We start from the raw sequence: 22,918 nt of genomic DNA, 5'->3' as shown, positions 1-22,918 counted from the left end.
TTCAAGTTCATGGATCTCCTGAATTCTATACACAGACCATTTGGGGACCCTGTGGACCCGGGTTAAGAATCCCTGGCTTTTGCCCAACTAAGAAAATCCTACTGGCCCGGCCACAGCTAGGTGACCCCCTCTTGGCCAGTCGGGTGTGGCCAGGGACGAGGGCTGGGTTTTAGCGCTGGGTAAGAAGCAAGAGGCCACTCTGGAACCACTTTTCCAGAATCTCTGAAATGATGGGACTTTCCTGTCCTCATAGGTAACTACGAGGTGTCTATCAAGTTCAACGATGAACACATCCCCGAAAGCCCCTACCTGGTGCCGGTCATCGCGCCCTCCGACGACGCCCGCCGCCTCACTGTTATGAGCCTTCAGGTGAGACGCAAGGAAGCATCCATCTCCTTGGCCACAGGCCGACCGGCGAGACCCTTGGGCTCCTGAGGCCGCTTCAATCCCCCCTTAGGTGCTGAGGCCCCGTTCACATTTTGACCACAGATGTTGCCAGCTGTGGGGGAGCTGTCCCGTGGCGGAGCCAGCACTCTGAGGGCAAAAGACAGTTGAGGCCAGCGAAAACAGAGCACATACCTTAATATTTCTGGGCAAGTTTGTTTTTAAATGTCAATTTAAGAGAAATACCTTTTAAGGGATAAGAAGGGCTTTCAAGACAAAACAAACACAAAAATAACAGTCCAGTGATTAGCCTGCTGTTGTTGGCTGCCTTTTCCTCAAGACAGTCCATTGCAATTTATTTTATGATGATTTATTCATAGTAAGTGTGCAAGGAACTAGTTTTAAAACTTTATCAGTGTTACTTCAGGAAATACTTGCAACAGCCTGGCCAGTAGGTTCTCTTGACCCATTTTAAAGATGGGAAAACTGAAGTACAGGAAGGTTTTGGCTACTGGGAACCAGCTAGTATGAGGCAGAGTGAGGCCTCTACGGCTCCCGGACATGTGCTTTTAATTGCAACCTCCTTCATCCCCACCCTGACGTTGTGGCAAATTGGTTGCGTGGTCCAACCTATTGGGATACCAGGAAATGTAACTTTTCTTCCTGTCTTAAACAGGTCACTTAATTCAAGGTTGCGTTAGCACCCTCAGCCAAACTAAAAGCCACTGGGGATGCCTCCGGGTCTTTGCTCAGGACACTGAAAGATAATTCGGTGTCACAACTACGAGTAACAATTAAGTTGTGGAATAACACTGTAATCCCAAAATATGATTTCTGGGAAAGAGAGTTTCTAAAATAGCCCTCAGCTGCCCCCAATCCTTGAAAATATTGGATTGATTAAAATCTAATCTTGTATCTCAGATTGGTGATATTGTTGGATCTAGTTCCATACACTTGGTTTACATTTGAGACTCTAACCTTGCTCTGAGGGGAACTGGCATCCTACCAGCTGTTCCAAACATTAGTCTTTCATTTAGGGACTCAAACAGAACCCAAACCAGAACCCCAGTCCACAAATTGAAGAGGCCTCGTCGGGAGAATACCAAGGGTACTGACTGGTCACTGTGGTGCAGATGTTTTTCTTGTGTTTCATTTAAAGGCTTCTTAACAGAAGTTTCTTTTGTGGCCAACTTAACTAAAACCTATGGAGGGAGATAAACCCAACATTTGTTGAGGGCAAAGAGCTGCCTTGGTGCTTCTTGAAGATTTCTTTTCGAATCTTCCGAGGCGTTTATCTTCCTCTTGAGGATTTAGTGGCTAGTGGATTCAGGTAACGTAAATGATTCTGTATGAGGGGAGCTGGTTTGGAGAAATTGCTCCGGAAAACTTTTCTGTAGGGTCCTCTCGTCACGGTTCGGTCATAAATATTTCAATAAGTGTGCAGCAGGGTGTATATCAATCTTTTGTAACCAGCTGCTACGGCAGGAGAGACGTGTTCGGCAGCATCGTCCCCTGTTCTTCCCGGGTCATTTAATGCCGAGTGATATGTAAATTATTTATCAGAGATTCTGTGGAGGCCTGCCCAGCAACATCTGGTGCTGGTTAGGAAAGAGAGGCATGTATTATTTTGTCTTGCATTTGAGACTTTTTAGAAAATTGGAGTCGGCTGGTCCTCTGTGCGTGTGGGGGTGGGATGAGAGTGATCTGGTGATCAAAGACGCCTTAATTTCGTGGTCTGTGCTTCCTCCCCGGCCTCTAACCCCTAGGGCTGCAGAATCCAAAGAAGGTTCTGCAGTGATGGAAATGTTCCATACATCCACTGTGCAATATGGTAGCCACTAGCCACATGAGGCTATTAAGCACTTGAAATATGGCCAGAGTAACTGAGGAACTGAATTTTTATTTTTAAGTGCTTTAAATTTAGGCAGTACAGCTTTAGGGTTTTTCTACTAAGATATGATCCCTGGGCCAGCACCCTTGGCCATCACCTGGGAACTTAATAGAAACGTAGCATTCCAAGCCCCATCCCAGACCCACTGGATCAAAACCTGCATTTTAACAAGATTCTCAGATGACTCGCTTGCACCTTAAGTGTGAGCCCTGCTGCTTCAGGAGTTATCTTCTGAGGAGTGTCTGTCCAACCAAGTTTAAATCAAAACTGCTGACTTGTAAAATTTTGCTGTTCAGGATTGGTCTGTCTGAAAATACCAAAAGTGTTGCTGCTCACCTTTGTTCCTCCTCCCAGAAGAGGATGTAGTTTCTAAGGCAAAGCATGAGGAGTGAAACTGACCCAAGGAGGAGCAAAAGCTGTCCTCCTCCCTGTTGCTTTGTGTAGGGTATAGACAACTTCTAAAGGCACTAAAGGCATTTTTTTTTTTTGGAGACAGAGTCTCACTCTGTTGCCTGGGCTAGAGTGCCATGGTGTCAGCCTAGCTCACAGCGACCACAAACTCCTGGGCTCAAGCAATCCTCCTGCCTCAGCCTCCCAAGTAGCTGGGACTACAGGCATGCGCCACTATGCCTGGCTAATTTTATACATATACATATTTTTTTTTCTTTTTTTAGTTGTCTAGATAATTTCTTTCTATTTTTAGTAGAGATGGGGTCTTGCTCTTGTTCAGGCTGGTCTCAAACTCCTGACCTCGAGCTATACTTCCACCTCGGCCTCCCAGAGTGCTAGGATTCACAGGCATGAGCCACCGTGCCCAGCCTAAAGGCATATTAATATCTAATAAGAAACTGACATTTTTGAGCCTTTCTGTGCACGGGCCAGGCCCTGTGCTGAGTGTTCCGCCTGCATAACTTCATTTGCTCCTCACAGCATCTCTCTGAGATGGATTCAGTTATTGCGCCCGTTTTACAGATAAGGAAACTGAGACTCAAAGAGGTTTAGCAACTTAGTCCTATAGCTAGAAAATGGTGGTGAACCCAGCTTCCACTGATTCCTCACTGCTGTGTAGTACTGCCTCCTTTGCAGATGCAGCCCTTTGTAATAAATTCTCTCCATTCCTACCTACCCTGGAGATAACAAACAGCGTAAAACTGTGTTCATGTTTGTAAGTGCATAATTTTGTCAGCTGCCAGGCTGCTCCTAAAAGGGAGTCCTTATGTGTTTGACCTAGAAAGATACGGGTTTTCTGGCCTGCACAGGTCTTGTTTGGAATGCTGAGGCTGTAGTCCTATTGACTGGGCTGTCTGAAGTCTCCAAACCCCCAGGAACTGGCTCTTTCCAGCCTGAATCAAGATGGTTTGCGTACAAGCCCATGCAGATATGTGTCTCTGCTTTCTTACATTTTATGCTAGAAATGTGCAATGACTCACCTGCTCTTCTATTGTCAGATGTTATATGGAAAAACATTTGGGGCCTATTTTCATGAGAACTGTCACCCGGAGTCCCAAGTCGGGTCAGTGTGTGCCACTGAGCAGGAACACCGAGGGCCATAACCTGTCTAATGTATTAAATTCTCAGGAATCGGGATTAAAAGTTAACCAGCCAGCATCCTTTGCTATAAGGTTGAATGGTGCGAAAGGCAAGATTGATGCAAAGGTGCACAGCCCCTCTGGAGCCGTGGAGGAGTGCCACGTGTCTGAGCTGGAGCCAGGTGAGCAGGAGGCCTGGGTGGGGGCCCCACCAGCGCTTTCCAGCAGCGCGTTCCTGCAAGCGTGCATCCCAGAGGAGGCTGCGTTGCTGCCAGCGAGGCTTGAGCTCCTTCTGCCATTGCCAGACTTTTTTTTTTTAATAAACTAGGGTGTAAACATTTGCCAGGAACAGGGAGACCCTTTACTTGGGGATAGAATGATCGCTTGCTCACTCTTTCTTTCCTTTCTTTCTTTTCTTTCTTTCTCTCTCTCTCTTCCTTTTTTTTTCTTTTCAAATGCTGCTTTATTTTCTGTTTTTCAGATTCCTTTCACTTCATCATGATTTTTCTCTCATATTTTAACAACATCTTAAAGATTTTTATTATATTGTCGATCTTATGACATACCATTTTACTTTGAGGAAAAGGTATATCAATGTTCCTCTCTAAATTTAAAGAAGAGAGTCTGGGTCTCTAGGGTCTAACGTCAGAAGATTTTTCTTACCCGGTCGGTGTCTTGGTATATGGGATTCTCTGATATTAATCAACTTTAAAGAGGCCGTTTTGCCAGTGAACATTTATTAAGCGTCAGAGACTTGGAAGGAAGGGGTGGCTGAATAATACATTATTCCTACTCTCGGAGAGCTGCTCAGAGTCTAATGAGGACCTGGCCAAAAAGTAATGATGACTCCAAGTGATTGCCAAGACCATGGGACCACACCTGGATGTGGCGTGGAGCCAGCTGCCCCTGAAATGCATCGGCTTTAAGAGAGGAGGGTGGGGACCCCGCTGGGGCCTGTCGGGGAGGGGCAGTGCCACAGGACCTAGGGCGGCCAGCTCCATGGGGACACACCTCTGTGGAGAGTACTGGAGGAGGAGAGGGCTTGGGTGGAGCTTTGGGGAACACTGGGTCTAAAGGGAGGAAGGTACAAGCAGCCGGGAGAGGCCGAGAGACCCCAGAGGTAGGAGGAAAACAGGCTCTCTGCACTCCAGGCGGGAGGGCTTCAAGGGGGAAGAGCTGGTTGGGTGGTGCACTCTGGATGGATATTCTAGGTGCCCATTTCAGTTAACAGATTATCTTGCCACATGCTGGGACCCAGTCACACGGCCCAAATCCCTGCCCCGTGGGGCACTTGGTAGCTTTGAGCTTCATTAAGGGGCACTAATGCCAGTTGGAACCATTTGTTTCCCCTTCAAGTGGCCAAGCAGAGAAACTTGGTGAGAAGGGAGCTTCCCCTAAGGGAAGGAAGTATCCTTCTGAGGCAGGGGCCAGAGTGTTAAACGTAGGATTTAAGATTTGGATGTATTTCCAAGCGGGTTGAAACTCAGCGTCCTGGGTGCCAGGCTCCCAGGAGAACTGTCTCCTTTCAATGCTTCGAGATTGGCCTCGCAGGTTGGCCTGCTGTCCTTTGTCCTTACCTAACCCAGTGGTCCGTTTCCCAACTTCACCGTGTCTTCGCTTGTTCTCCTAGATAAGTACGCTGTTCGCTTTATCCCCCATGAAAATGGCGTCCACACCATCGATGTCAAGTTCAACGGGAGCCACGTGGTTGGAAGCCCCTTCAAAGTGCGTGTTGGGGAACCCGGACAAGCGGGGAACCCTGCCCTGGTGTCGGCCTACGGTGCAGGGCTCGAGGGGGGCACCACAGGTACCACGCTACTCCTCTTCTCTGAGTCTTAACTGAGCCGGTCCAGGGACCAAGCCAGATGGAAGCCTTCAAGTGCCGTGGAAGCCTTTTGTACGCGCTTCCCGGGAGAACTGGAACGGCAGTGCACGCTTTGGAGGCTCTTGCTGTCCAGAGTTGTTTTGGGAGATGTGGTTTGACCTGCGATAAATCCAGAGTGAGGGCTTGATGGCCGTGTTATCACACCTCGTTACTGTTTGTTGTGGTTCAGATGTCTTCCCCTGCCAAGTTTCTTGACTGGGACAGGATGCTGGTGGTCAGGGAACGCAGCTCAGTGCCATTAATTTTGAGGATTTCTTTGCCTGCACAGAATTCACAATGCGTCTGGCGGGCCGCCCGGGCCGCCCTATCCATCTACCATTCCTTTAAGCGTGCTGGGCTCCCAGAAACTCACCGAGCGGCAGTGAGACCATCGTGGCCTGTCTCTTCCTCCTTTGACTCTCTGGTCCTAACGGAGGAGGAGAAAACACTGAAATGGTCAAAAGATTTTGATGTTCTTTGGACCTGTTACAATTTATTTTTATTTTTTGCCACAGATGGGACACATTTGACTGTAAAAAGTACAGGCAGTTGAAGGATATAAAGTGAAACTCGCTTGGGCTCCGTCTCTGCCTCCTCCCCCATCTAGGTCCTGGAGTAAGCACTGCAGTTCAGGGAGGATCTTTAGGGAAGATCTGTCTGTCTTCGGTCTTGGTTGCTGCGCTGATTAGCTAGTTGGTTCATGAGAGCAGCAGACACAGAGTTTTGCTTTTATTTTACAGAGGTGATCTTATTGCACCTATATTGGTCCAGCTTGCCTTTTTACCTTGACATCTTAAAGATCTTTCTGTTTCAAAACACACAGATCTACCCCCTTTTAGGATTGCTGTAGCTAGTATTCCTACCACGAGCCGCAGTCATTTGAACAGTCCCCTAGAGGTGGGCACTGGGTGGTGTCCGGTGCCGCAGTGTCACGGAGGATGCCGGGGTGGGGAGCCTGTCCTCTCGGGCTCCTCTGCAGGGGAAGTCCACCTGTGGACTCACTGGGACACTGTTTGCGTTTGGTGTTACTTTGAACCCTCTGGGGAAGGCAGCGGTCCTGGTTTCTCAGGTCCCTGGTGTGTGCACCGCCTTTAATCCCCCACCATAAGGTGAGTGGGGTGGGGCAGGCTCGCCTCCCACGGGCGAGGGGATGGTTGGCCGTGGTTACCTGGCATCCAGCCTTGGGGAGCGAGTATCCCGAGTGACTGAGGGGCCCTGCCCAGGTGCTGGAGTGACAGATGGGCTGGCGTCCTGCCCAGGACTCTGGCCAAAGCAGTGGCCTCGGCAAAACCACCCACAGCGGCGGCGTGAGTGCTGCCAGGCTCTCCAGGTGAATCCAGTCCGGCTCCACACGGGCCTGCGGGCCAGCGGCCTGCCTTTTGTGAAGGGCACAGAATCTCTTTGCCCTGGGTGATACTCATTTTACAGATGAGGAAAGTGAGACAGAGAGAGGTTGAGTCACTTTCTAAACTCCTTCAGCTGGGAGGAGGCGGAACGAGAATCAGTGCAGGTCCGTGACCTCAGAGCCTGTGCCCTTAGCCCCCAAGCTTTGCCACCTCCCTGAGTGGCTGGCTTACCCAGAGGCAGTGACTGCATCCCTGACCCACTTTGGGGGTGTCTTAAACCAGGACCCCGTCCTCCCAGCTGCCCTGGAGTGGTTTCTAGGCAGCAGTGGCAGGCATTTGGCCCCTGGCAAGCCACCCACCATCAAGGACCCAGGGGGGGGTCCTCTTAGCACTTGGAGCACACAGCAGACCTTGGTTCAGGCCCCACGCCGGCCAGGAGCCACCTCGCCCTCCTGCTGGCTCACGCCGGCTGTGCCCGGGGCCCTCCCGCTTCCTCTTGGCGGTCCGCACACCTTGGGAGCGAGGGTTTCAGGCTGTGCTTTGCAAGTGCTGGGCGCCGGAGAAAGGGAGCTAGTCTTGCAGGGAGGCTCCCGGCCAGGAGTGGAGAGGTACAGAGCAGGCCTGTTTCAAACCCTGTGTAAATATTGCTCTTGTCACGGGGAAGGCGTCTTGTTTTTCTAGTCCTCTCGCTCCCAAGCCTTTCCCCAAATACCCGTTCTGAGATTACACAGCTGCAGTGTGAATGGAATGAAAAGGTATCTGTGCTCGGCTGCCAATGGGCCCAGCATCCTGGCCTTCTGAACAAAGCAAACTTCCCTGTGTTTTTGTCGGTGCGTTTGCTGTATCTCTTGGCTGAAGCTTTAAATGGTCCATTCTGCAGATTTTGGAGCAGAGGAATGTGGGGAATTTGAGGTGGGACGCTCTGCTGGAGTTGGGGGGGGTTGAAAAGTTAGACCAGGGACTTCCAGATTCTTGGGAGGAGTTTTCCTGCAGAAATGGTCCAGGAATCCCGATATGCTCACGGTGTACCCAGAAGAGGCTCCTTCCCTCCCACTGCCCCCTCACCTGTCTTAACGGGTGAGCTGCTGCCTGGTCACGCCGTCCCCTTTTGCCCACCAACCCCACCCCTTCCCCACCCAGCCCCCTGCCTCCGGTGGGGCTGCTTGAGGGGCTTGTTGGCCGTGCAGATTAGATACCCTGACGAGGGTGAGATAGTGGGGGGGACCTTGGGACAGGAGCCCCAGGAGCTTCCAGAAACAGCTGGGTTGTGTTTGAGGGTTGCATGATAGCAGCTCCTTTGTTTCACTGATAACCAGAACAATAATTCTTTCTCTGGCCCGGGAGCTATAATTAAACCAAAGTACTTCCCAGCTGGGCCAGTGTCTCGGGTTCTGGCAAAAGCACAGCCCTGCGTGGGGAAGCTATGCCAGGGATGCCCCATAGAGGGCTCTGTCACGGGCATGCAGCTGGTGTCTGGACACCCAAGCGACCCCCACTGACCACCTCACCCCCCTCTAGACTGGAAAGGGGGCCGGGGGGGGCTTTGTGGAGCAGTGGGCTCGGGCAGAAGTGCCTCTGTGGTTGCTGGCTGGCACTCTCTTTTGGCCCAGCTTTCCTGTTACGGGGCAGGCCGTCTGTGCCAGAGGCCCTCACCAGGCCAGCCAAGAGGTCAGGTGTCTTAGGGCTGCAGTTAGGGCATCTGAGGCAGCCCCGCTGTCCATTCAGTGGCCAAGAGACAGGCCTGGCACCAGAGCCCTGCAGATGTGGTTCAGATCGACTCTACCACTTTCTAATTGTGTAGCATGACTGGCAACTTCCCTGAGCCTCAGTGTCACTTGTGAAAGGATCCTGTGCCATGTGTGTGTAAAAGGATGCCCAGCACAGGCTCTGGGGCCCAAGTGGGTGCGTGTGCTCAGCTAGCAGGAGCTGCTGTTTGGTCCCTGCTCCTGTTGCTGGCATTCACGGCAGTGGGTGGGCCAGCAGGTGGCAGCGGCTGTGCCAGTCTCCAGATGGTGTTGGGGGCAAGGAGAAGGGAGGGAGGAGATGCGGGGCCTCCTGGGCTTCTCTAAGACCACCCAGAGGAGAAAGGAAAGGTCAGAGGGGCCCACACCTCCCCTGCCCCCAGGGGCAGAGCTGGCCCCTGGCAGCTGGAGCAGCATGGCAGGCTCACAGCGTGACTCAGGCTTCTCGCGCACAGCCCGGGCTCGTGCCCAGAGGAGAGAACAGGGTGTCCAGGCGGCTGGTGCTCGTGGGCGAAATGTCAGCCATGCTCCTGCCTCAGCCTGGGAAAGGGAGCTACCACCCCCCAGGGCCTGAGGTTCTCTGTGCCAGGAGCTGAGAGCTCGTACTCCCACATCATCAGGCAAGCCCTCCGTGCGACCAGTATGTGTCCCCACCACTGCGCCAGTGCTCCTGGGAAAGCCCCCCAAACCACAGGCCACCTCCCTCCAAACCATCAACATGGTTCCCTCTTCCTTTTTTCAGGTATCCAGTCTGAATTCTTCATCAACACTACCCGAGCAGGCCCAGGGACGTTATCCGTCACCATCGAAGGCCCGTCCAAGGTTAAAATGGATTGCCAGGAAACCCCAGAAGGGTACAAAGTCATGTACACCCCTATGGCTCCCGGAAACTACCTGATCGGCGTCAAATATGGCGGCCCTAACCACATCGTCGGCAGTCCCTTCAAGGCCAAGGTGACAGGTAATGATCTCCTCCTTGGGAGTTATTCCTCCTCCCTGCAGAGCTGGTCTTGTTAGAATAACAGTAGGAACTGTGGATTGTTATAGATATGTTGAATGTACTTTAAATCTTGAATGTCAAGAAATAGTATGATATGTCAGAGGGTGGCGTTTGAAACTTACAGAATGAGTCCGCGGTGTGGGGGAGAGAAACCATGTTAGATGGTTTTCTGTCCCTAACAGAAAAGAAGAAATGTGTACATATGTGAAATCTTATTATTTATTTAGATCAGGGCCTAAAAAATCCCCTCATTTCTAACCTTCACTTTTAAAATAATCCAGATTATTAAATTTTATAAAAATGTGCCTCCTCCAAACACTGGCAAAAAAAATACCAAATAGTAGAAACCACCTCACAGCCCACCACCATAGGGAACCACTGTAAATATTGTGGTATGTCCCTTCCATGTTTCATGATTCAATGTGACATAGGAGTGTAGGATCATTGCAAAATAATTACAAAATCCCAATAGAAAAATCATCATCTTGTGCAGAAAATCATTTTTGATACTATATGTCCTCCCAAACTTTTACATTGCTTTTACATAGAGTCTTTTCTTTTTTAAGACAGAGTCTCACCCTGTCTCATAGGCTAGAGTGCAGTGGCATCATCATAGCTCACAGCAACCTCAAACTCCTGGCCTCAAGTGATCCTCCTGCCTCAGCCTCCCAGAGTGCTAGGATTACAAGCATGAGCCACTGTACCCAGCCCATGGAGTATTTATATAAACAGAAAGATGCATTTCACTAGGTGGCCTGTCTTTCTTTATATGGGGGGGGATATTTCTAGGCCTTGTCAGCCAAGGCCAGAGTTGCCCATTTGCCCAGAAAGCCAGAGCCTAGTTGTATGAGGTGGGACCCCAGGGGGTTTAGAAGACATTATAGGTATGAGATAGGCGTATGGTGGCTTCTGTATCCAGGTGTTGTGGTTCGGGGGCTCTTGCACTGGCCTGTCCTCTGGCTGAGAGATCCCTCTTAGACCGGCCATTCACACCCCCTTCCTCCCTCCCTGCCTCCCTTGTCCTAGGCCAGCGTCTGGTCAGCCCTGGTGCAGCCAACGAGACCTCCTCCATCCTGGTGGAGTCAGTGACCAGGTCCTCCACGGAGACCTGCTATAGCGCCATCCCCAAGGCCTCCTCGGACGCCAGCAAGGTGACCTCCAAGGGAGCGGGGCTCTCGAAGGCCTTTGTGGGCCAGAAGAGCTCCTTCCTGGTGGACTGCAGCAAAGCCGGTAGGCAGCGCGGGCCTGCTGGGGGCGGGGCACCTGGAGTACCCTTGGTACACTTTGGCCTTCCCAGCTGAGGCTTCCTGCAGTGCCCACCCTCCATGTAGCCCAGCCCTTTGCAAGTAACCATGTCCATTAATCTGTTCTACACTTTAATATTTTTAAGTATTTTCTTCCCTTTTGCCCCTTGATTCTTCCACATGACTTCAAAGTGGAAATTGGCATTATCCCATTACAGATGGGAGAACTCTTCAGTACCCTGGCCCCTTCTCTGCCAGATTGCTGTCATTGCAGTGTGAACTCGGGTATTTGTTTGGGTGTCAGTGAGCAATTGCCCGGGTTCTGGCGTCCACACTTAGGCTGGAAACCTGGCCCCACCACTTCATTCATTTATAAAGCTTAGTAACCACGTGACGTGGACAGGCTACTAAATCTCCTTCTAAAAATCAGTTTCTTCTTCTCTCGACTAAAAATAATGGTACGTTTCTTAAGGTTCTTGTGAGAGTAAATGAGAAGATCCTATTATAAGAGCCGACACTTACAGAGCCCCCCCACGTGCTAAGGGCTTGATCCGTAACTCCTGTACACCTCACAACTAGCTCGTGAGGTCGGAGCCATTGTCCTGCCACGTTTACAGATGGGGGCTCTACGGTAAGGAGAGGTGAAGTTCCATGTCCAAGGCCACCGGGTAGAAAGCAGCAGGGTAGTGGTTTGAGCCCAGACCTCAGGCTCTATGGGCCTCTGTGTGTGGTCACCACACTCTCCCACTGTCAAGGGACCCAGCATCATCACAGATACCCAGTGGGCAGTACCTGGTCTCACCGCCTTTGGCTCCCATATCCCAGCCTCTCGTGCCTGCCCTTGTGCCTGTGTGTGGAGTAACCACCTTCTCCTGCCTCCCAGGTTCCAACATGCTGCTGATCGGGGTCCACGGGCCCACCACCCCCTGCGAAGAGGTCTCCATGAAGCACGTAGGCAACCAGCAATACAACGTCACATACGTCGTCAAGGAGAGGGGGGATTACGTTCTGGCTGTCAAGTGGGGGGAGGAACACATCCCCGGCAGCCCCTTCCATGTCACGGTGCCTTAAAATGGTTTTCGTCAAATCCTGGGACGAGTTCTGTGGTTGGTTTTGTTGCTTGTTTGTAATTCATTTTATACAAAGTCCTCCAGCCTGTTTGTGGGTCTGAAACCCCACCCCTAAAACACTGCTATCCTAAAGTGCCTCGAGAAGTAAGTCTAGACTTGACTCTGGGGGGACCTGTTGGGGAACCCTAAGAAATGCAAGCTCGTTCGATGGGCCAGGAAGATCCCGAGCACACTTGGTTCCAATTGGAACTCCTGGCGGCAGAGACCTCCTGCCGCAGACAGACCAAGCACATGGGCAAGGCCGACATCTTTTCAATGAAATTGGCTAGACTAAGCTACTGGTTCGCTCTTCAGCATTGATGAAACAAGGCTAGGGGGATGGGGGCAGGGGAAAAGAAGGGACCTTGTTTAGGTCGTGACTAGCCCGGGAGGGGGGGCTAGAGCCAGCTCACTCTACCCCTGTGCCCGTATTCTGTAAGGAAAGGCTCTTAGGTAGCTAGCAGCATCGTAACACTGCTCATCGCCAGTCCCCGCGCTCGGTGGCCTTCTTACACTTCTCAACAGGCAGAGTGGACATGGTGGCAACCGGGCCTGAATGCCATCAAGTACCTGTCCCCTCTTTAGGACGATTATTTCTTGCAGTGTCATCACGCGTGAGCAGCCCGGCAGCCGTGTTTTTGCTTTAGTTTTTCAAGTCCCTTCCAGGCACTTGGTCTGAGGAAGTTCCGCAGTGGCGAGCAGCTCTCCGCTTGCCACAGACCCCTTTTAACCAACACTAGCCCTTGTCTTAACACACGTTGGTCAGCTGGTGGCCCCAGGTGGGCCCGCGCATCGCCGCCGCGAGGCTGTGCCAACTGGAGCAGCCCGAAGCCCGGTGCGGAAGGACCACGGTGTCGGAAGCTGGGACGTGGAAGCCAAACTGGAATCAAATGCTGACTGTAAATTGTATCTTATAACTTATTAAATAAAATGTTTGCTCCGTAAAGTTCCCCTGGCGTTCTTGGATGGTGTCACTTCTGAGCAAATGGTTTGAGCCTCTGACCAGCTCTCCCAAGCCCTTGGCTGAAAGAACACAGGTTAGCAACTTGTTTCGGCGATGAGCCCAGCCTCCTTTGGTCGGGCTGGGGCGGAGGGGTGGGGCTGGGGGTGTTTTTTCCTGATGATATTGGGAAGCTCTCATTCTAGGGAATGCTACCGTCATCCCCTCCTCCTCCCGTTCTCTCTCTCTCTCTCTCTCTCTCTCTCTCTCTTTCTCTCTTCTACAAGAAGAGCTTCTGGTTGCTGAATGCTCTTAGGATGTACATAGAGTCCTGTGTGTACCTAGCACAGCAGTCTGGTGACACCGTTTTAGGACTGCGCTAACTCGGGTGCTGCGCTGACATGTTTGCAGACTCCTGGGCCCTGGCCCTTGTGCCCCTAGAGTGGGGACTCTACCCTCTGGCTCTTCTGTGCAGAAGCAGGAGCCCCCAGCGGAGCCCCTGGCAGGGGCCCTGTGACGGGAAGTCCCTGCTGGGACCCCAGCCCTGCCAGTGCGGGTGGGGTTGGAGAGAAAAGCAGGGAAGGGAGGCTCTGTGGTCAGGATGGCAGGTTGTGTACCTCCCGGGGGTGGGAGGAGGAAGAGTGGAGGAAAGGAGTCTGCACCCCCGCTGGAGGGAGCAACCTCACCAAGGACTGTTTCCTGGACTCCTAGCCCAAGGCGGCCCGTGGGCTGTGGGTCGTCCATTCAGGCTCTGCCCGTGCGGTCTGGCCAGGTCACCGCATGGTGCTGGGTTTGCCCACAGCGTGCAGGGCAGCGCTGAGTTCTCCACCTGGAAGCCCGGCTGGTTTCTGTTAGGGGAGGCAGCATTTGTGAGTTAAGACTGTGGACTTGGGGATCAGCACTCCAGAGCTTAAAGCTGGCTCCACCATTCACCAGCTTTGTGGCGCTGGGGAAGTTGCCTTGCCTCACCTCTCTGAGATGAACTCCCACCGGGAGCTGCGAGGACAATTCCCCATGAGAATCTCAGCCGCGGGGATCTGTGACCAACACCTGCTAGCAATGACGCCCCTCTACAAGGCTGTGCCGGAGCTGCACCTCCGGGTCCCCTGCATGCAGCGATGGTGGTGTTACCCTGGGACCCATTTCCCCACTAACACCCACTGCCACCTGTGACATCCAAGACTCCTCAGGGTGGGAATCTGTGTGCCTCTCTACTGGTCAGTGGCTAGAACCACAAGGCAACTCTTATCTGCGCCTGGGCTTGGCTGCCGTGGAAACCGCTGCTGTTTGTGCAAACACCTCGGAAACTTTGAAACTTGACCGTGGACAGGCGTGGTGCCAGGTCCTTTCCGATTTTCACTGGTTGACTTTGCCCCTTTCCTACTAGGAGCTGATGGCGTGGCCGGTGGAGGTCAGGCAGACAGCAGCGCCCTGCAGCGGCCCTGTCCCCTTGTAAGTACAGACGCCGCCTCCCCCCGCCCCCCACGACAGATTCTCTTTGCAACCCAGGGAAGCGCTCACAGGCAAGGCTGCCAAGAAGGAAACGTTTTATTAACATGTCTCTTTGTTTCCAAGGCACTTATAAACATTTGGGCCCCTTGACCACATGTCTAGTTTTAGGACTTCAAAGGGGCCTTGAAAGCCACATTTTGATGAGTTTGGTGTAAAATGAGTAGGGCACATAGGGACTTAATTTTCCCTGAAAATTGCACAGCTTTAAAAATTAGCAGAGTAAAGGTTAATGGCAAAATGAGTGCTCGATCCTTGTCACCCTGCCAAGTTTGTATTTTAAAGTGGGGAGCGAGGTTGTTAATTGAAGTTCCCTCCAGCCGGAGTTCTGGGCCTGGTGGAAGCAGGGTCGAGGAGAGGGATGGAGTCTTTCCAAGTCTGCATTAACTTGAAAGGGGAAGGGGCTTTGTAATCAGAGTATCTCACTAATGAGAACTCCTTCCCAGAAATATGTCTTATGCGGGTGTTCTTGTCTTCTCACAACAGCAAACCATAACTTGAAGAGGGAGTAAAAATGTCACATTGGAGGGAGCACTCAAGGCAAGCCTGGATTCGAGTTTTTTTCTCTGGCTTTGTCCTAAGGATGCTGCCCAAACACATGGTGGGAGGAATTGTTTTAAACAAAGAGATCCTTCTCTGCTTTGTGATAAGGCTTTTGTCTGGGCCCCCACCAGCCCATGGGGACTCGCACCCTTTTTCTCTCTTCCTCCAGTGTTCTCAAAAGCAGGCAGGAAGTGGAGAATTTATGAGGCTGACCTGTGACACGTATCCACCCCGTATCTCAGTGTGTTTGGTATTTTGGACTTGCTTATCTCCCCAGAACAAAGCTCAAAGAGGAAAGAATCTGCAAGCCTTTTATTGCCCACACGGTGACCCACTGCCTTCCCCAGGCTCCAGCACGCCTATCCCTGGCCTCTCCCTGTTGGGGGCTGCCTTCCCTTTCCAGGCAGTGAACATTCTTAGGGCAAAGCTGGACCCTGGCGGGGTGATCTCAAAGGAGAAGGAAACCTTGGCAGAGGTGCCAAGTCCCGGAAATGCCAAGCCACAAGCAGCCTGCTTCAATGGCAGCAGGATAACCTAGCATATGACAAGTGCTCAGCAGTGAGTAGCACACTACAGGTTCAAGTTTGGGTTCCAATCCCAGCACTGCCCGCTGCCAGCTGAGACCCTGCGGGCAATTCTTTCTGCGTGCCTCACTGCCCACATCTGTAAAATGGGAAACTAATGGGAAGTTTCCATTCTAAGATAATACTAACTTTAGAAAGACACATTCCCCACCCCCAGCACCTCCGTCCCCCAGTACTTTCGTCCCAACTGGCCAGAGTAAACCCTGTCCCACCCAGAGCTGCTGGGAGACGGGCTGCCTGAGTATTGGGGAGGTGTGGCTCCCCAAGGCAGAGGGGGAGGGGTGTCCCAGCGAGGGGGAGGGAGGCTTGTGGAGAAGCCACTTAGCATGGTGGTTATAAGCACAGGCCGGGAGTTCCAATCCTGGCCCTGCCGTGACCTCCAGGAGGTCATTTACCCTCACAGAAAGCAATGCCTCAGTTTTCTCGCCAATGAAATGGGGTAATGGGACCCACCCCCATAGAGTGTTCTGAGAATTAACTGACAAAATTCACATAAAGAACCCGTCACTGTGTCCAGGACATGGCAAGGATTCACAAAATTACTATCATTGGTGTAAAGTGACTAAGATGATTCCTCTGCGTGAGCGGTTATAATCCAGGAGGGGACACTTTGAGGACACCAGTTCCGAGTCCTAGGAGAGGTGGCGGGGGTGGCACTGTGGGCAGAGTCATGGGCTGGGTACTAGGGCTGGGTGTCGTCCGTAGGAGGGGGCCATTGGTGGCTAGAAAGGTGGGAGGAAAATGGGTGCATCACGTGCACCCGGCCCACATTCCAGCGTGTTCTTGTCGCTTAGTACAGGCCTAAGGCAGAGACAGGCCTGGGGCCTGCCCTGCACCTTTGCAGGTGCTAGGTGGGGTTTAATGAGTTAATCAACTATGAGGAAGAAAATTAGCATCCTAAGTAACACTAATGCTACGCACTGAGTCTTATTATCACATTTTTTTATAGGAGAGTTTGCCAGGGCTCAGAGAGGGTAAGTGACTTGCCCAAGGTCACATAGGTAGAAAGGGCCAAGGCTGTGTATTAAAACCCTGCAAGCCTGAATTTAGGGGCAGGGCCATGAAGTTGTGTGCTGCTCCCAGGCACAGAGCAAAATCCAGAGGCGGCTCTCCTGGTAGGCCATGGGCCGCCCTTGGGCCCCTTGGAAGGCAGCACTGCACCTTCCCAGCCTCCTCCCCTCTTGGGGAAGGTGTCCATCACGTGGGCGGGAGGACGGGCCACCCAGGGTTGTTGTCATCGCAGTGACCACCAGGGGTCGCTTTGGACACGTGAATTGAGTTGGCGCCCAGGGTGAGGTAGACCCTGCGGAGGGGAAGGCACCGGGTCTCTGAAGCCCCAAGAGGGGAACACTCACCTTTCCCCTCTCTGTGCTGGGGGCACCTGGACTTGCCAGCCTGGGGGCGGGGGCCGCCTGGGCCGAGAGGCATCAGACCCACCCCGTGATGGTTTGACCCCAGGGTCCTGCCGTTCCCCCAGCAGCCAACTCCTGACGTTCCCCCCTTCCTCCCCCAGCCCAGCCACCCCCCTGCAACAGAGCAAATGTGGAGTGTGCCTGTTCATTTCCTTGAGCACCTACTGTGTGCCAGGCACTACCCTGCAGATGCCCCGGAGGTACAGATAGGGTGTTGGGACAGGGCATGGAAGCGCAGGCTTCAGGAGGGCAGGACGTCTCATGGACTTCATTCACTCGCAGCTCCGTGCGCACAGTAGGCCCGCAGTAGGAAAGAATGAGTAATCGGTGCTTACAGGCTGGTCAGGGGGCCTGGGTTCAAAGGGTTAGTCAGTGACCACTGTGAGTGCTCAGACGGAGACATATCAGGCCCAGGCTATTCCACTTAATCTGAGCTTAATCTCCCCAAATTTCCCAAACTCCCTCATTGTCCTCATTTTACAGTTGGGGAGGCTGAGGTAGAGGCCATCTGTACAGCTGTGGCCTTTCTTGCCTTTCAGACCGGGGGTCCCAGTCTGCAACACTTCCCCCATTCCTTGCCTGGCTGACTCATGTTCATAGTTCAAGTCTCAGTCAAAGGGCACCTCCTCCAGGAAGCCTACCCTGACCCTCCACCAACCTGGTTATGAGTCTGTCTTGCCTTCTGGACTGTGAAACCCTGAGGGCAGGAAGCACGTGACTCTGTCCCTCCTCATCTACCTTTTGTACTTGGCTCACCACCTGGCACAACGCCAAGAGCAAATGAAGTTTGTTGAATGAATAAATGAGGGCCCACCCAGAAGAGTGGAAAGGCAAGTGGTCCCAGGGCATTGTGGGTAGCTCCTGCTAACTGGCACTCACCCCTGGAGGGCCCTGGACAGAGAGGCCGAGGGTGTGAGGACGGGGCAGCTGGCTTTGTGGTGCTGCTGGGGCATCGGCCCGGTCCCCCTCTGCCCCGCCCTGCCTGTGCCTCACTCAGGGGCTCGTCACACTCCCTGGGAGAGTGTTGTGTCTGTAACACACGGACATGGGTTTTGGAGTCAATTCCAGGGATTCCTCAGTTTCCTCATCTAGAAAAGTGATGCCAAACAGCCTGTTTGCAAATTGCTGTGAGGACGGAGATAATGCAGACAGGTCCCCCGACCAGGGCCTGGCGCAGAGTAGGTGCACTCCGGCGAAGGCGTACCAGGTACCCACCGAGTAGGCAGACAAGCGGTGTGCCCTGGGGCAGTCACGTCATTTCTCCAAGCCTCAATTCCCCACTGAGACAGGGCCACGAGAGCCCCCGTTCCCGGGGGCAGTCGAAGGCACGCGGAGCACAGCAGAGCGGCTGGCACTGGCGAGCGCTTGCTAAGCTGCAGCTGGCGTCTATGGAGTGCTTCCTCTGTGCCAGACACTGTCCCGAGTGTCATACGCCGGTCTCATGTCACTCTCCTAAGACTAGGGGTTGTTCCCATTCTCATCCCACTGTACTGGCGAGGCCACCCAGCCAGCAAGCGGAGGGCTGAGTCTTGCTGAGGAGCTGGGCAATGGCAACCCCTCCGCCACGTGTCTGGAGCTCCCTGAGGGTGGCGACGGGCCTCTCTGTGGACCCCCTTGGGTGCCTGGCGCATAGTAGGTGTCCAGTGGGGTTTGCTGAATGGAATGGAGGCTGTGGCACCCCACGCACCACCCCAGAGTCCCCTGGGGGTGAAGGTCAAGGCCTGAGCCCTGGGTCCCTCTGGCCAAGGGCCGGGCCCCCTCCCTGGCACGCTGGGTTGGTTGTGGCCGGGCTCTGCTCCCTTTTCCAGCCTGGTCTGTCCTGCCTGTGGGTGGCCCAGGTCCCCTGGGCAGCCCAGCCCCTCCTCTCTGGCAGGGCCTGGGCAACCTGGCCCTCACTGGCTGCACGTATCCTTGGAGACGAGGCACCAGCAACCCAAACACAAGCCGCAGAGCTGTGGGAAGAATCTTTCTTCCCTCCTCTGCCTTCCCCCCTTTCCATGAGGCAGCTATTGACCTCCCAGAACCAGGCCCGCTGGCAGGAGCGCATCCAAAAGGAGGCAGCCGCCCGGGTTGCCTGGAAGATCAAGTATGGCCACGAGTACCGGAAGGAGGGGACTGTGCCCAGGAGGCAGCTGCAGCAGGCCCCATTCAGGTCAGCCTTGGTAGCGGGCCCGGCGCCTGCCACCGGCCACTTTGACTACAAGGAGGTACAGGTCGGACGGCCGGAGACCAAGGGGGTCCGGAACCAGCTGTCCGGGGCAGTGGGTGTCCAGGGTGCCCCATCCGAGGGAGACAGAGGAACAACTCAGGGGCCAGCAGGCCAGACCAGGCCAGAGGGCTTAGAAATGAGGCAGGCCCCCCCAAGCACCCTGCAGCTGCTCTTCCAAGGCATCTCCCATGACGGCCAAGGCCGGGCCCTGTACCTCCGGGAGCGGCATCGGCAGAAGCCAGAGGAGAAGTTCCGGTACCCGATCGTATCATCCTGGGAGTACGGCTGGCACGTGGGTAAGGGCCGCCACCGTCTTGCCGTTCCAGGTCTTTGGCAGGCAGGCCCGGTCCCCTCCCTACCCTGGTCCTTCACCACCCCTCACTCCTGGCAAGCGGAGCTGGCTCACTGTCCCCCAGGCGGGCCGGGCACTTCCACATGTCTGGGCTTTTGCATGCTCTGGTCTCTCCACCTGGAACCCTCCTCCTGCCCCTCCCTCTGCTGGCCAACTTTCAGATCACCTCCTTTAGGAAGTCTTCGGAGTCCCCCAGGCAGATTAGTCGAGCCCACCTTTGTGCTTCGGCAGAGTTTTGAATCCACAGAAGCGCTGGGCCCACTGCGTCGCCATTCCTTGCATATCCGTCTGGCCTGGGAGCCCTTTGGGTCCCAAGACTACTTAGTGCCCTTTATTAATACCCTCTCAGCTCCCCGCTGGGGGCTGCTCACCTGTGGAATGAATGAACAAATGAACAAATGAATGAACATGATTAGGGAAGGAGAACTTGATTTAGAATCAAGAGATAATGAGTTCAAATCCTGGTTCTATGGCTGCCAAGTTGTATGATCTCAGACAAGAACCTTAACTTCTCTGGGCCTCACTTTCCACATCTTAAAAATGGGAATAACCCAGTGTCTGCCTTCCATGTCACAGAGTTCTGGGGAAATCAAGCGGGGAAAGCACCTGAACAGGAATGATCCTCGCAAAACCCCTGTGAGCTGGGACTGTCATGTGATCCTTCCATTCGGGACAGCCTGCAGAGGGAGATGTGGAGCTACTGAATGCCAGCTCCACCCGGATGTGAGCTAGTGAACAAACAAGCACGGAACAGTGGCTCAGTCAGCCAGTCAGTCAACAGATGTTTATTGAGCACCTGATATGTGTCAGGCACTTTTTGTCCCTGGGGAACAACAGAGCATAAGACAGACACGGTCCTTGCCGTCACAGAGGGCAGACAGCAGGCAAATAGATGTGACGTGGTGCAGGCGTGGCCCGTGCTACAGAGCAGCGCTTTTTGGTCTCCGCTGTGCACAGGAATCAGCTGGTTAAAATGCAGGACGGATCCAGTGTGGGGAGGGAAATGCCATGCTCCCAGCGGGCCCCAGATGGTACTGCTGCTGCCCCCCGTGGGCCACACCTTGAGCTCAAGGTAAATCAAAAGAAGGGCGTGGAGGCCGAGGGGCTGCTCTGGCAGACAGGGTGGTCTGGGAAGGCCTGCTGCCAGGGGACCTTTGAGCAGAGTCCCAGGTAGGATCTGCTCCGCGGGATTCTTCTGAGAAGGGTCTCACTCCCTGGGTCCGCAGAGCCGGTCTCGGCTGAGGCGCTGCCCAGCGTCTTCCCTGTTCGTCCCCTCCTGCTCCGGCCCCCGGGTCCCCGTCCACTGCCAGTGATGCCAATGCCGGTCATAGGGTTGCCAGATCTAGCAAATAAAAATACAGGACACTCCGTTACCTCTGAATTTCAGATAATAAATAATTGTTAGTATGTCCCCAATATTGCATAAAACATATACTAAAAAAATTATTTAATGTTTCTCTGAAATTCACAGGCAACTGGGCGTGCTGTATTTTACCAGGCAACCCAGTCGCTGGAGTGCCAACAGCCACGCCAGGGGGGCTGATTCCGGATGCTCCCTGGGTACTGGGGCAGTGCCAGGCAGAGACAGGGAGCCTGTTTCCCCCCACACTGGTGCTGCATCAGCCCCGGCATCTCTGAAATGTTCTGCAAACTTCTGGCCGCATTCCCCTAACTTAAACCCAATTCAGGGGTCAGATGGGAACAGATGATAGACCCTCTGCCAGCCACTCTCCCCTCCCCACCACAGTCACAAACAGGGGCTCCGTCATCCCAAGGGCTGCAGAAATACACAGGGAGGAGGGTGAAGGCGTGGTCCGCCCAAAGCGCCCTTTCACGGGGAAAGCACTAGTCTAGCGCCTGGCAGTAAGCAGTAAGCAGTAAGCGCTTGACAAACGGCAGCTGGGATCATTACCATTGGCGGTGGTTCAACAGGCAGGATTTGCAGCCTACAGGCATTTGGGGAGCTGGCTCAGCCGGGGGCAGCCCCTGAGGAGCCTCCCGGGCAGCACTGGGATGGGAGGAGTATCCATGGACAACAGGGAGAAATGTTGGTGGGGGGAGTGAGGTTGGGGGTCAAAATAGTTCGTTGGGATTGGCCGCCCGTCACGACAGATCCTGGCGAGCCGCCAGCGCAGGGTCTCGAGGTTCTCGTGCGATGCCGGGTGTCACCCTTTAGTTATTGGATCACAGGAAGGTCGGGGGGTCCTGAGGGGGGGCAGGGGCAGAGAGGCTGAGGCTGTTCCTAACTGGTGCGGAGTATTTCCCTACTTTAACCACTGAAGCAGTTGCAGAGTGTGTCCCTGCTGACTCTCAGCCCTTTGGGTCGGGGTGGAGCTGGCAGGAGGACGGTGACACTTGCTTACCCCAGCCTCTGCTGTGTTGCAGGGGACGCCATGAAGCACACCAAGGTTTCAGCGTACGCCAAGGTCCAGCCCATCACAAAGGCGTTTTACATCAAAAGTGACATCTTTCATTTCCCACGGCGGACAGACCAGCTCATGTGAACCCAGCTGGGGAAGGGGCCCTTGAGCCACTCCTTTACTGCACCCAGGGCCCATCGGGACCCTCCGGGGGAAGACTCTGCCGGCCAGACCCACCCGCACTCTGCCTGCCTCGCCGAGTGTGACCGTCACGCAGGTGTGCCTCTGGGATGAATTGGTGGCCCAGCCTGCTGGCTCACTATGCTCCATCGCCAGCAAGGTGTGGGCAGGGGGGCTCCTTTCCTGGGGGAAACTAGGGGTCTCCAAGGGCTCCATCCGCAGAGCTGGGGCAGGGACGGGGTTTGCTGAGTCCTTAAGGTGCTGAGGGGGAGAATGTCTCCCTGCTTTTTATTTCTCTGCATGGTGTTGAACGGACCCACGGCAGAGCCGCTTGGTCCCAGTGTATCCCACCGTTTAGGGAAGAAGCAGTTTCCATTTTGACTTACTGCCTCTCTCCTCCCAGAACCTGTATCAGTCAGGCTTGCCTCACTGCTGCGACAAACAGCCCCTAAATCCCTTTATTGCTTAAACCAATAAAGATGTATTTCCTACCTCACCGTCCAATCTGTGGGCGGCATTCCACACGCTCATCTGGGCACCCAGGCTTCTCCCATCTGGTGGCTCCGTCATCCGAGGGTCTCAGAGCCCTTCCCTGAGTCCCCTCCCTCCAGCCAGGGCCAGAGAAGGGAGACGGAGAGGGTGGAGAGACCGTACCCACTCTCAACCGACTTGGCCCAGCGCTGACAGATGTCACTTTCTCTCACAGTCTATTGGTGAGAA

General features: G+C 53.8%; 2 protein-coding genes across 5 annotated transcripts in view; both read left to right on the top strand.

Moving 5' to 3' along the window:
• FLNB (filamin B) overlaps positions 1-13,055 on the top strand; it is a 132,682-nt gene extending 119,627 nt beyond the window's left edge. For all 4 annotated transcript variants that reach the window (XM_045530849.1, XM_045530847.1, XM_045530846.1 and 1 more), the window contains 6 exons: positions 254-369; positions 3,854-3,986; positions 5,435-5,611; positions 9,499-9,717; positions 10,783-10,986; positions 11,884-13,055. In XM_045530849.1, coding sequence (XP_045386805.1) covers positions 254-369; positions 3,854-3,986; positions 5,435-5,611; positions 9,499-9,717; positions 10,783-10,986; positions 11,884-12,071 — 1,037 coding nt within the window. In that variant the 3' untranslated portion in view covers positions 12,072-13,055. The remainder of the gene's footprint in view (positions 1-253; positions 370-3,853; positions 3,987-5,434; positions 5,612-9,498; positions 9,718-10,782; positions 10,987-11,883) is intronic.
• On the top strand, positions 12,278-22,690 carry LOC123623387. The gene is made up of 7 exons (XM_045530461.1): positions 12,278-12,365; positions 12,889-13,008; positions 13,461-13,610; positions 14,380-14,501; positions 19,104-19,602; positions 20,616-20,730; positions 22,044-22,690. The coding sequence occupies exons 1-7, from the start codon at positions 12,278-12,280 to the stop codon at positions 22,120-22,122; spliced, it is 1,173 nt and encodes a 390-aa protein (XP_045386417.1). The 3' UTR covers positions 22,123-22,690.
• The last annotated feature ends 228 nt before the right edge of the window (positions 22,691-22,918 follow it).

The sequence above is a fragment of the Lemur catta genome, chromosome 18 (assembly GCF_020740605.2).
Source record: "Lemur catta isolate mLemCat1 chromosome 18, mLemCat1.pri, whole genome shotgun sequence".
Lineage (NCBI taxonomy): Eukaryota > Metazoa > Chordata > Mammalia > Primates > Lemuridae > Lemur > Lemur catta.
The sequence above is the reverse complement of the archived record's forward strand: the minus strand, read 5'-3'. Positions and strand labels throughout refer to the sequence as shown.

Excerpts from the sequence above, each read along its gene's own strand:
- LOC123623387 (XM_045530461.1), top strand. The coding sequence starts at position 12,278 with ATGGGCCAGGAAGATCCCGAGCACACTTGGTTCCAATTGGAACTCCTG. Across the intron at positions 12,366-12,888 it reads CAGACAGACCAAGCACATGG|GTGGGCCCGCGCATCGCCGC; the intron begins GCAAGGCCGACA and ends TGGTGGCCCCAG. Across the intron at positions 13,009-13,460 it reads ACTGGAATCAAATGCTGACT|ACTCCTGGGCCCTGGCCCTT; the intron begins GTAAATTGTATC and ends ACATGTTTGCAG.